Below are 13,668 nucleotides of genomic sequence, written 5' to 3'. Positions count from 1 at the left end.
TTATTTGGACCAGCCATAGTGTAAGGCTCGGATGTTCATGTAAAGCTGCATGAACCAGTTAACTGCCTAAGTATGCAACAGTACAGACACAGAGGCTATTAACTGCATAAAGTGTATGAGAACACGATGCAAGGAACCTGATTATGTGTTTTGTTTTGTTTTTTCTATTTTTAATAGGCCAAACAGGGATAGTTAGGTTAATGCGTTGAGGCGGTAGGCCAGTCTGAACAAATGCGTTTTTAGGGCACGCTTAAAACTGTGGGGATTGGGGATTAATCGTATTAACCTAGGTAGTGCATTCCAAAGAATCGGCGCAGCACGTGTAAAGTCTTGGAGACGGGAGTGGGTGGTTCTGATTATTGAGGATGCTAACCTGAGGTCATTAGCGGAGCGGAGGGCACGGGCAGGGTGGTAGACTGAGACCAGAGAGGAGATGTAGGGTGGTGCTGAGCCATGGAGTGCTTTGTGGATGAGGGTAGTAGTTTTGTACTGGATTCTGGAGTGGATGGGTAGCCAGTGTAATGACTGGCACAAGGTAGAGGCATCGGTGTAACGGTTGGTGAGGAATATGATCCTGGCAGCAGCATTCAGGACAGATTGGAGCGGGGAGAGTTTGGTAAGAGGGAGGCCGATTATATAGTAGAGAGTTACAATAGTCCAGACGGGAATGAACAAGAGAAACAGTAAGAGTTTTTGCAGAGTCGAAAGTAAGAAAAGGGCGAATTCTAGAAATGTTTTTGAGATGCAAATAAGAAGAGCGAGCCAGTGATCGGATGTGGGGGGTGAATGAAAGCTCGGAATCAAGGATAACCCCAAGTCAGAGAGATAGGAGGAGAACCAAGAGAGAACGGTGTTCTTGATGCCGATGGAGCGGAGCATAGTGAGGAGGAGCTGATGATCCACAGTGTCGAATGCTGCGGAAAGATCCAATAGAATTAGCATGGAGTAGTGACCATTAGATTTAGCTGTTAGTAGGTCATTAGAGACTTTAGTGAGGGCAGTTTCAGTAGAGTGTAAAGAGAGAAAGCCAGATTGAAGAGGGTCGAGAAGAGAGTTATCTGAGAGATAGCGGGTAAGATGGGAGTGGACCAGGCGTTCCAGGAGTTTAGAGATGAAGGGAAGATTAGAGACAGGTCTATAATTAGCGGCACAGTTTTGGTCGAGGGAGGGTTTTTTAAGTAATGGATGTATGATGGCATGCTTAAATGAGGAGGGAAAAATACCGGAAGTGAGGGAAAGGTTGAATATTTTTGTTATGTGAGAGGTGACAGCCGGGGAAAGGGACTGGAGGAGATGTGACGGAATGGGGTCACTGGTGCAAGTGGTCGGGCGAGAAGATGCAAGGAGCCTGCTTACTTCTTCTTCAGTAACTGGTTCAAAGTCAGAGAGTGAACTAGATGCAGTGGGGGAGGGAGGACAGTGCCTGGTATGAAGAGACTGGGAGATGATTTCCTGGCGAATGTGGTCAATTTTTTCTTTGAAGTAATTGGCCAGATCTTCAGCGCGGAGATCTGTGGTTGGGGCCTGCTCTCTTGGGTTGAGTAGGGACTGGAAAGTGTCGAAGAGACGTTTAGGGTTATTGGACAGTGAGGTGATGAGGGTGTTGAAATAGGTTTGTTTGGAGAGGTGAAGGGCAGAGTTGTATGTTTTTAGCATGAACTTATAATGGATGAAATCTTCGGGTAGATAAGATTTTCTCCACAGACGTTCGGCGCACCTGGAGCATCGCTGCAGGAAGCGTGTTTGCAGCGTGTGCCACGGTTGTCGCTGTCTGTGTCGAGTTGCTCTATGTATAGGAGGAGCAGCTTCATCCAGGGCACTTTGCAGGGTTTCATTGTAATGGTTCAGAGCAGAATCAGGACATGAGATGGAGGAGATTGGGGCCAATGAGTAAACTGCAAGTTCTTCATAAGTTTCTGGGTGTTAATGGCCTGTATGTTTCTATAAGTGTGGAAAGTGGGGGTGACCTGAGCGGGATGGCAGTTCTTGATAGAGAATGAAAGAAGGTTGTGGTCAGAGAGCGGGAAAGGGGAGTTTGTGAAATCATCCACTGAGCAAAGCCGGGAGAAGACCAAGTCAAGGGAGTTTCCATCTTCATGCGTTGGAGAGTTAGTATGCTGCGAGAGGCCGAAAGAGGAGGTTAGAGATAAAAGGTGAGAAGCAGACGGGGAAAGGGGAGAAGCAATGGGGATGTTGAAATCACCCATGATAAGGGTGGGAGTGTCACAGGAGAGAAAGTGTGGAAGCCAGGTGGCAAAGTGATCCAGGAACTGATGAGAGGGGCCAGGAGGACGATACACCACCGCCACTCGCATGGAGAAGGGGATGTAGAGTCTGACAGCAAGGACCTCAAAGGAAGGGAATACAAGTGAGGGTACTTGGGGAATAACTTGGAAGGTACATTTGGGTGAAAGGAGCAGCCCAACGCCTCCACCTGCTCTGTTGTCTGATCTTGGGGTATGAGAAAAGTGTAGTCCACCATAGGAGAGAGCAGCAGCAGCGGTTGTGTCTGACTGCTGGATCCAGGTTTCAGTAAGAGCCAGGAGATTAAGAGCCTTAGAAAGGAAGTAATCATGGGTGAAGGAGAGTTTATTACACACAGAGCGAGAATTCCAAAGAGCACAATTGAAAGAGACAGAAGGCATGCATGGAATATTGATAAGGTTAGAGGGGTTTCTGGGTGTAGCAGTTGGGAGGTTTGACTGGCTATAACATGGGGGGCCGGGGTTGAGAGAGATGTCTCCAGCGACTAGGAGAAGGACGATAGAAAGAGTGAGCAGATGGTTAAGTGATTTGTGAGAGCGTCTTTTGTGTTGGATGGTGGGACTGAATGGATCTGCGCTGTTAAGCAATGTGAACAGAGCATGAGTGCTATACATAGGAGAGGAGAGGACAGAGGGGCCGATATGGATGGAGTGTAAAGAGTTTATGCAAGGGCGGTGAATGTGAGTGTGAATGCAGCAGCCAGGATATAGATTATACAAATACATATGGTGAGTATTTGTTCTGTTTCAAGTGAATAGGGAATATATTTAGATTGTCTTACCTGTCTAACTGCCATGTTATAACTGCGTCATACTTAGAAAAAAAGTACACGAATAATAGTGCACGAATGCACCCCTGCATGAATGCATCCCCAAGTTATGTCCACATTTATAGAAGGCTAGTTCTTAGATCTCACTTTTTTTTTGGAAAAGGGTGTTTCTCCCCCTCTTGTTACCAATCAATCTAACTCAATTGAGACAGCAGGACACAATAAATGTAGTGATCAGATAAACAAATGTCCAGGTCTCCATGGATCATAAACCCCTTTGAAAAAGTTATGTGATCTCTCTATATAGGGACAAGCAAAAGTGAGTGAAATATCTATAAACACAAACAAATGCATAATAAGATGACTAACATATATAGATATATGCAGGATTCAATGCCGAAGATAGAATGAATCAGATACCATCCAAGCCGCTTGCTGTCAGGGAATGGAGCAATAGACATGCAGGATAGTTCAGTTCAGGGAATGAATGATATGTTTACCATCCAAGCCGCTTGCTGTCAGGGAATGGAGCAATAGACATGCAGGATAGTTCAGTTCAGGGAATGAATGATATGTTTACCATCCAAGCCGCTTGCTGTCAGGGAATGGAGCAATAGACATGCAGGATAGTTCAGTTCAGGGAATGAATGATATGTTTATCATCCAAGCCGCTTGCTGTCAGGGAATGGAGCAATAGACATGCAGGATAGTTCAGTTCAGGGAATGAATGATATGTTTACCATCCAAGCCGCTTGCTGTCAGGGAATGGAGCAATAGACATGCAGTTGATAGACTCATGGCTTTTTATTTAACCTATACAAGTAAAACTTAGGCTACTTTCACACTAGCGTCGTGCACTGCACATCGCTATGCGTCGTTTTGTGGAAAAAACGAATCCTGCAAAAGTGCTTGCAGGATGCGTTTTTTCTCCATAGACTTGCATTAGCGACACAGTGCGACGCATTGCCACACATCGCAACCGTCGTGCGACGGTTGCGTCGGTCCATCGCCACCAAAAAACGTTGCATGCAACGTTTTTTTGGTGCGTCGAGACCGTCTTTTCCGACCGCGCATGCGCGGCCGGAACTCCGCCCCCGCCTCCCTGCACCTCACAATGGGGCAGCGGATGTGTGGAAAAACTGCATCCGCTGCCCCCATTGTGCGGCGCTTTCACTGCTTGCGTCGGTACGTCGCAACGACGCAATTCGTCGTGCGTCATACGACGCTAGTGTGAAAGTAGCCTTAACTAAACTTGGAGCTTCACTGTAAGTGCATTGTTCCTGTCACCAGATCTAACAGTATAATTTCTATACGGCATGAAATAAATTGCCTGGCCCTGTTGAGGATGGTGTACTTACTTTGCAAATCCATCCCAGAATGACTCTATAATCCTTTCTGAAAACTCAGCATTTTAGGAGTCCAGCCATTCACTGTATTCAGGCTGTAAACCATATCGTCAACCCAGGGTCGGCATCCATTATTCTGTATGGAGCATTATATGGGGTCCAGTATTCTGTACGGATCATTATACGAGTCCATTATTCTTTATGGAGCATTATATGGGGCCCATTATTCTTTATGGAGCATTATATGGGGCCCATTATTCTGTACGGATCATTATATGGGGTCCATTATTATGTAGGGAGCATTATATGGGGTCCATTATTCTCTACGGAGCATTATATGGGGTCCACTATTCTGTAGGGAGCATTATATGGGGTTCATTATTCTGTAGGGAGCATTATATGGGGTCCATTATTATGTAGGGAGCATTATATGGGGTCCATTATTCTCTACGGAGCATTATATGGGGTCCACTATTCTGTAGGGAGCATTATATGGGGTTCATTATTCTGTAGGGAGCATTATATGGGGTCCATTATTCTTTACGGAGCAATATATGGGGTCCATTATTCTGTATGGAGCATTATATGATGACCATTATTCGGTATGGAGCATTTTATGGGGTCCATTATTCTGTACGGAGGAATATATGGGGTCCATTATTCTGTATGGAGCATTATATGATGACCATTATTCTGTACGGAGCATTATATGGGGTCCAATTATTCTGTATGGAGCATTAAATGGGTCCATTATTCTGTTTGGAGCAATATATGGGGCCCATTCTGTAAGGAGCAATATGGGAACTCATTATAATGTATGGAACTATGTGGTGCCCATAACACTCTGTGGAGGACTATACTGTCCGATCTAAAATAAACTTTTGAATTCCCCCTGGGCACGCACTGTGCGCTGCGAGGATTTGCCGGTTTCTGAGGTATTGTCGTATTTACAATATATATCACTCATGTAATTGCACTATACCTGTGTTTCTCTGCTGTATCTGTGCATCATGAATCGTGGTACTTGTTATAGAGGCCCACTGACACTCTTTTTCCCGGGGCCCACAAAAACCTGGTGTCAGCCCTGCTCCAAGCACCTAGTTTGATCGACAAGTTCTTTTCACAGTCGTTCTCCCTGACCCCAAAATCTAGTTCATGCTCAGTAGAAGCTGCACTCTCCACAGCACTGCAGCGAGACAGAGCCAGTCTTCCCCCGCAGCACTCTCAGTGGATATTACATTTCTATCACCATCTGCTGCAAGAACTGAGTTCACTAAGGGTAATGACACATATGTGAATATCTATGATAGAACATGGTAGATTTTCCCAGCCTTTAGGAAGGTCTTGGCTGTCAATAACAGTGCTGGGAGGTATTGGTGATGAGGAGTGGTGGGGAAATTTGTGGGAACGGCTGGGAAGGGAGATGAAATGCAATACTGATGAAGTGAAAACCTGCTGCACCAACCCATTAACTTGATTTAGATATTTGCTGGGAAAACAGGAATAAACATTTAAAAAAAAAAAAAAAAAAAAAGAACAAGAACAACTAAGTTTAGAAACATTCCACCAAGCGCAGCGAGTAGTGTTTACCTAGCCGGCCACTGTGGTGACATTAGATGGGCATGGTTATTCTAGTGACCGATACAGTTTTAGAAGGAAACATCCTTAAATGACCCATACATTAGTGGATATAAGCTGTTCAATATATAGTTAGGTCCATATATATTTGGACAGAGACAACATTATTCTAATTTTGGTTATAGACATTACCACAATGAATTTTAAACAAAACAATTCAGATGCAGTTGAAGTTCCGACTTTCAGCTTTCATTTGAGGGTATCCACATTAAAATTGGAGGAAGGGTTTAGGAGTTTCAGCTTCTTAACATGTGCCACCCTGTTTTTAAAGGGACCAAAAATAATTGGACATATTAAATAATTTTAAATAAAATGTTCATTCCTAGTACTTGGTTGAAAACCCTTTGTTGGCAATGACTGCCTGAAGTCTTGAACTCATGGACATCACCAGACGCTGTGTTTCCTCCTTTTTGACGCTCTGCCAGGCCTTCACTGCGGTGGTTTTCAGTTGCTGTTTGTTTGTGGGCATTTCTGTCTGAAGTTTAGTCTTTAACATGTGAAATGCATGCTCAATTGGGTTGAGATCAGGTGACTGACTTGGCCATTCAAGAATATTCCACTTCTTTGCTTTAATAAACTCCTGGGTTGCTTTGGCTTTATGTTTTGGGTCATTGTCAATCTGTAGTATGAAACGACGACCAATCAGTTTTGCTGCATTTGGCTGGATCTGAGCACACAGTATGGCTCTGAATACCTCAGAATTCATTCGGCTGCTTCTGTCCTGTGTCACATCATCAATAAACACTAGTGACCCAGTGCCACTGGCAGCCATGCATGCCCAAGCCATCACACTGCCTCCGCCGTGTTTTACAGATGATGTGGTATGCTTTGGATCATGAGCTGTACCACGCCTTCGCCATACTTTTCTCTTTCCATCATTCCGGTAGATGTTGATCTTGGTTTCATCTGTCCAAAGAATGTTCTTCCAGAACTGTGCTGGCTTTTTTAGATGTTTTTTTAGCAAAGTCCAGTCTAGCCTTTTTATTCTTGATGCTTAGGAGTGGCTTGCACCGTGCAGTGAACCCTCTGTATTTACTTTCATGCAGTCTTCTCTTTATGGTAGATTTGGATATTGATACGCCTACCTCCTGGAGAGTGTTGTTCACTTGGTTGGCTGTTGTGAAGGGGTTTCTCTTCACCATGGAGATTATTCTGCGATCATCCACCGCTGTTGTCTTCCGTGGGCACCCAGGTCTTTTTGCATTGATGAGTTCACCAGTGCTTTCTTTCTTTCTCAGGATGTACCAAACTGTAGATTTTGCCACTCCTAATATTGTAGCAATTTCTCGGATAGGTTTTTTCTTCTGTTTTCGCAGCTTTAGGCTACTTTCACACTAGCGTTGGGAACAACCCGTCGCTGTGCGTCGGGCCGACGTTCCCGACGCTAGCGTGGTCTCCGCCGCACAACGGGGGCAGCGGATGCATTTTTCCCACGCATCCGCTGCCCCATTGTGAGGTGCGGGGAAGTGCGGGGAGGTGGGGGCGGAGTTCCGGCCGCGCATGCGCGGTTGGAAAAAGCGGACCGTCGGGAGCAAAAAACGTTACATGTAACGTTTTTTTCTCCCGACGGTCCGCTACCACACGCCCAAGCGTCGCAAAACGGACGCAACGTTTGGCAATGCGTCGCAAATGCGTCGCTAATGTTAGTCTATGACGAAAAAACGTATCCAGCAAGAACTTTTGCTGGATGCGTATTTTCGGCAAAACGACGCATTTGCGATGTATTGCAGTTAACGCTAGTGTGAAAGTAGCCTAAGGATGGCTTGTTTCACCTGCATGGAGAGCTCCTTTGACCGCATGTTTACTTCACAGCAAAACCTTCCAAATACAAGCACCACACCTCAAATCAACTCCAGGCCTTTTATCTGCTTAATTGAGAATGTCATAATAAAGGGATTGCCCACACCTGTCCATGAAATAGCCTTGGAGTCAATTGTCCAATTACTTTTGGTCCCTTTAAAAACAGGGTGTCACATGTTAAGGAGCTGAAACTCCTAAACCCTTCATCCAATTTTAATGTGGATACCTTCAAATGAAAGCTGAAAGTCGGAACTTCAACTGCATCTGAATTGTTTTGTTTAAAATTCATTGTGATAATGTCTATAACCAAAATTAGAAAAATGTTGTCTCTGTCCAAATATATATGGACTTAACTGTAAAAGGTAAATTGAGGTTTCTGGAACAGCGATACATATGCAACAATACTTCTGTAAAGGAGTGTGAATATGTGGGAATCTGTGAACAATTTAAGAAAACTTGCTAATTTATACAGGGTGTAGCAGAAATGTTGTGAATCAATTCATGGGACCAGGAAAGATATATATCTTGGTACCGTGTTAGCCAGTAGATAGAGAAATATTTAGAATTGAGAGTCCTCAGTGGTTGATACCTTTTAATGGCTAACTGAAAAGATGGTAACAAATTGCAAGCTTTCGAGACTACACGTCTCTTCATCAGGCGTAGACTAATACAAATTCTGAAGAATCACATATTTATGCACAACATAGCACAGGAAAAAAAAAAAAAAAAAACATGGATCAGACAGGTGGCATGAAGCAGAATTACCATGAGTGATAAACAGTTATGTCCATAAATATTGGACCACTTCTTAGATAAGGAATGTTTTATTGCCCTCTGATTGGGGTCTGGGTCTGTTGTGATGACCCCACATAGTCTCAGGGGCAAGTTCCTTAGTTGATGTAAAAAGACATAAATCCATGTGACACGTTCATTCCTGCACTAAAACAGTCAAAGGTCGTCATCAGTTTATATTCCCAGACTCTTCTGTCTCTCTGAGTTTTGAAGTTACCTTTTAACACAAGTAATTTCATGTCCATAATGTTATGATTTGGAAGACAAAAATGTATTGCACAGGTAGATCCATTCTTTTTTCTCTTATTGTGTGGCGGTGAGAATTTTTTTTACATCAACTAAGGAACTTGCCCCTTAGACTATGAGGGGGTCATCACAACAGACCCAGACCCCAATCAGAGGACAATAAAACATTCCTTATCTAAGAACTGGCCCAATATTTATGGACATAACTGTTTATCACTCATGGTAATTCTGCTTCATGTCACCTGTCTTATCCATGTTTTTTTTTCTGTGCTATGTTGTGCATAAATATGTGATTCTTCAGAATGTGTATTAGTCTTTGCCTGATGAAGAGACCTGTGTAGTCTCGAAAGCTTGCAATTTGTTACCATCTTTTCAGTTAGCCATTAAAAGGTATCAACCACTGAGGACTCTCAATTCCAAATATTTTTCATGGGACCAGCAATCTGTGGCCATCCGACAGGGCAGGGGTCCTACTAACCTCTTCTTACCTGCCCGCAACTCATGTTCTACTTTTGATTAGCAAGACTAGTGCAACACTGGATGTACATCACACGCGGTAACAATGACATCGTTCCAGGATAGATAATATAAAGAGGAGCCAGGGATGCCCTCAGGTAAAAGCTGGCTATTGTCAACAGATTGCCAACGTGGACTGTGAATCAATCCTGCAAATCGATTTGCACCATCTCTAGTAAGTAGTAATGTAATGCCATGTTTTTACTTGCAGGATCCAACATATCCATGTATAAATATAAAGATTCCCTTGAAGTGCCTCTATTTGGGGCTTTTCTATCACAAAAATGCCAATTGTTGCTCTGTACATTGCAAACCACACTAATCACAAAGTAGTCCCTGGCTGTTCCCCAACCCCCAAAAGCTATATCTTTAAGTTTTCACCTTTCTTGTTCTTCTCTCTCCCTCTTCTCCTGCTCCTCCTTCTCTCTTTGCTCCCTTGCCTGCCGTCTCTTCTCTGCAAGCAGACGGGCAGCCTCCTCTTTATCAGTTGTGCCCGCCATTGGCTTGCTTGGAGAGGGAGCTGGGGAAGACACATTCAGTGTAGCAGAAATAGGCATGACGGCTTGTGCAGGAGTAGCAGGACTTGAAACTGTAGTTGCATTGTCTGGAATATAAAAGGTACTATTTTAATAAAATATTTACAGAGCGACACATTTAAGATGATGGTAGACGTCCAGCTGCCAGGTACAAACCTATATTTGGTGTGATGGTCGAAGAGGCACTCTCTGGTGGTTCCTGGGCTTTTGTTGTTTCCTCCAGTTCAGGTGCAGGTGATGGCTGTCTCTCTTTGTCAACTTTATGTTCTGCTTTCTTCTCTTTGACCTTTCCTGGGGTCTTCTCTTCCTTCAGTTTATCTGTCTTTGCTTTAGACTTGGGTGTCACCTGAGCACCCTTTGGGGAAGGCGGTTTTGGGGTTAGTGGTGCAGATGGACTTGGAAAGGGTGAAACTGGTCGCCTGGTAGGGGTAGATGGCGAGGACGGACGATTTTTAGACTTCAAACTGCAGAAATTGACAGACACCATTACTAACAGATTCCAAGTAGAAAAAAAACTTGCCTTCTTTAGTAAAACTGACCTTTTGTCAGGTGTGGAGGATATGCGGCTTTTAGTTGTAGGAAGTGACTGGCGTTTTTTCAGGATACGTTCCCTACCTAGAGCACTTCTTTCACGCTCATTTTCTCTATCTTTCTCCTTCTTTTCTTTCTTTTTCTAAGGATTACAAGAGATGAATTAACCAAGCATATTTATAGCAAAGATGTATTAAATCACTCTCATTTCTACAGAATGTAACAAATTAAAAATAAAATCCTAGAATCTCAATGGGATGACTTATATTCTGATAACATATTTAACAGCTACTTTGTATTTTAACTTAAAGGAAACCTGTTGGCAGGATTGTGCACAGTAACCTACGGACACTGTCAGGTCGGTGACATTACACTGAATAAAATGATACATTGGGTGATTAAATCCGTCCTGTGGTTGTTGTTTAATCTTTATTTTCAGTTCTGAGTTAATGATATGCCCATGCCCCGGGGCGGCCTTTGGGGATCTTCATGTGGTGCTCTGATCATATATTCACAATGCAGCCTGCTGACAGGTCATTGATCCCTCACTGACCTGCCCCTAGTTTACATAATGAATATTATATGCACATACTAAAAAAAAACCGTTCTGCAGGCAGATGCTGCAAGTGGCACCTGCGCTTCAGAATAAATCGCATGTGTACTGTGTTTATAAATAATGTGGTTGAGGTTATCCTATTAAAAAAAATCCATTTGAAAATAGCGCCCATCACGCCTGTACAGTAGCAGCTATTGGTGATATAGAGTTGATCCGATAGTTGTGGCACCCCAGGAGTTCAGGTACCACAATGGGGGAACTGCAAGCCCCGCAGCAGAACCGGAGGGTATAGGACTACATGTAAATTGCCCACACCACACCTGAAGCACAGCAGCAATTTAGAGCCTGGAGTCACCGTGCCAGAGACCCCAAGTAAACAGCTCAGGCTGCCTGCCGTGCAGGTACCTGTCCCAGGACAGGAGAGAAAAGGGTACTTTGCTAGGACTACAGGCAGCAAGGGACCAGAAAGCAGAGCAGAAGTGGAAGGCCCCTAACCTGACCTGCCAAAGGGATCCTTACTTGTTTTCAGGCTGGACTCCATCTACACCTGTTACTGGTACCCTGGACTGAGGCTGAATACCATCTCAGTAAACCAGGTAAAGACTGCAACCCTGTGTCCTCCAATTATTTGCGGTATTCACCATCCCTGCCAAATACACCGGGAGCCCTGGGAACACCGCTTCACCTGTGGGAAGCAACACCATCTTTGCTGCAGCACCATCACCCCCAGAGGACCCCTTTAAGCAGTGTCAGTCACCTCTGACCGAGAACCACAGGTGGTGTCACAAACTTTCCTTATTTCCACAACCCCTTTAAAGACCGCCCCTTTTACTTGGGCGCCCAGGGCCACGAACCGGGTTTTTGCCAGCGTGACCACCCCTTTGTGACCGGACCCGGTACTGAGTACCCCACTGCCCTGACTGCCGACTCAACTACACAGGTGCTGGGGCACCATCATGGTAGAGAAACAAAAAAAATTGTCCTCCTTCAAGATGGCTGTGCAATTGCAGCTATCGGATCACCTCTATATCACCAATAGCTGCTACTGCACAGGCGATGCAGGTGCCATCTTGGAGGAGGTTTTTTTTTTTTTTTCGTTTCCAGCAAATGACGCAGGTGGCGCCTGCTCAATAGCAGCTATCGGATCACCTCTATAAGCACCGATAACTGCACAAGCACGGCAGGCGCCATTTTCAAATGTTTTTTATTTCAGGATAACCTCAACCACATTATTTATAAACACAGTACACACACGATTATGCTGCAGCGCAAGTGCCACGGCCGCCACCTGCCTGCAGAACGTTTGTTTTTTTCAGTATGTACATATAATATTCATTATGCAAACTAAGGGGCGGGTCACTGATTGAGTGACCTATCAGCAGGCTGCATTGTGAATACTTAATCAGAGCACCACATGAAGACCCCCCACAGACCGCTCCGGAGCACGAGCATATCATTAACTCAAAAAAAGATTACACAACAACCACAAGACGGATTTCATCAACCAAGGTGTCATTTTAATCAGTATAACGGTGCCAAACTGACACTGTGTGTAGGTTACTGTGCACAATTCTGCAGACAGCCAAAACGAGAAAAGGATATGCATAACAGTGGGATCAACCTTGACTAATAATCTTTATTAAATATATCAATACAAAAAGGCACAGGAAGACACGCAATTTAAAAGCCCACATGGCAAAAAAACAACAACATTATTTAGGTCATGTGGATGCTATAAAGTGTTTAAATGATAATCTATTCGTTTATTTATTACCTGGGGAGGACCATGTTTGGTCTGTTCTTTTGCCATGTGGGCTTTTAAATGCTTTTAAATTGTGTCTTCCTGTGCCTTTTTGTGTTGATATATTTAATAAAGATTATTAATTGATCCCACTGTTATGCGTATCCTTTTCTCGTTTTGGTTTGCACTTTTACATATGCATATGTTGATCCCTGATTTATGTATTTGTGCGGTGTCCGCTACCCCTTTCTTTTTGCAATCCTGCTGACAGGTTCCCTTTAAATAAAGCCTCCAACATGTAGAGGCTACTTACTGGGGATGAATCATTCCTTTTCCTTGGCGTTACATCAGGACTCCCGGCGGTGGTCCTACGACGCTCTGAGCAACGATGCTTGTGATTATTACATGGTGTAAGTGGACTTGCAGAGGCAGAACGGGGACATACATGTGCACCTGGTAAAGATATAAAAAGGTATGAAAGTAAGAACACCAGAGAAAGAGGACTAAAGCGCAGTTTACCTACAGAAACACACCACTGAAAATCTTACTCAATTCTCTGCTGTTACCAGGGAGTGTTGCAGCACTGCGGCTTCGTGCTAGGAAGGACAAGGTGGGTGTCATCAGACGGTCAACAATACTGCTCTCCCATGGGCTCAGCTGCAAGCTCCTGTCTGCCAAGAGATAAGCAGGTCAACGCCACTAATAAATTAAAGAAACACCAATTGTGAATAGGTAACAGGCACTAATAGGTAGTGAAAATAAAAATACTAAATGTTAGTAATATATTTAAAAATATTTCCATCATATAAAAAATGCTCACAGTTGAGAAAACGTGGATTAAATATTGATCATCTGGCATCAGAAGCCATTCTGGAGCACAGAATAGTAAATGTGCTGAAATTCTGGCTCAATTTGTGCCAAGAAACTGGTGT

General features: G+C 43.9%; 1 protein-coding gene across 6 annotated transcripts in view; it reads right to left on the bottom strand.

Annotated features, from left to right (window-relative positions):
• LOC143815984 (MAP7 domain-containing protein 1-like) overlaps positions 1-13,668 on the bottom strand; it is a 132,264-nt gene that overhangs the window by 39,564 nt on the left and 79,032 nt on the right. For 3 of the 6 annotated variants that reach the window (XM_077295851.1, XM_077295848.1, XM_077295853.1), the window contains 5 exons: positions 13,285-13,407; positions 13,050-13,189; positions 10,448-10,581; positions 10,065-10,372; positions 9,754-9,976 (listed from right to left, as the gene is read on the bottom strand). In XM_077295851.1, coding sequence (XP_077151966.1) covers positions 9,754-9,976; positions 10,065-10,372; positions 10,448-10,581; positions 13,050-13,189; positions 13,285-13,407 — 928 coding nt within the window. The remainder of the gene's footprint in view (positions 1-9,753; positions 9,977-10,064; positions 10,373-10,447; positions 10,582-13,049; positions 13,190-13,284; positions 13,408-13,668) is intronic. The other 3 variants (XM_077295849.1, XM_077295854.1, XM_077295852.1) reach the window with 2 other exon arrangements.

This window comes from Ranitomeya variabilis, chromosome 3, assembly GCF_051348905.1.
Source record: "Ranitomeya variabilis isolate aRanVar5 chromosome 3, aRanVar5.hap1, whole genome shotgun sequence".
NCBI classification, from domain to species: domain Eukaryota; kingdom Metazoa; phylum Chordata; class Amphibia; order Anura; family Dendrobatidae; genus Ranitomeya; species Ranitomeya variabilis.
The sequence above is the reverse complement of the archived record's forward strand: the minus strand, read 5'-3'. Positions and strand labels throughout refer to the sequence as shown.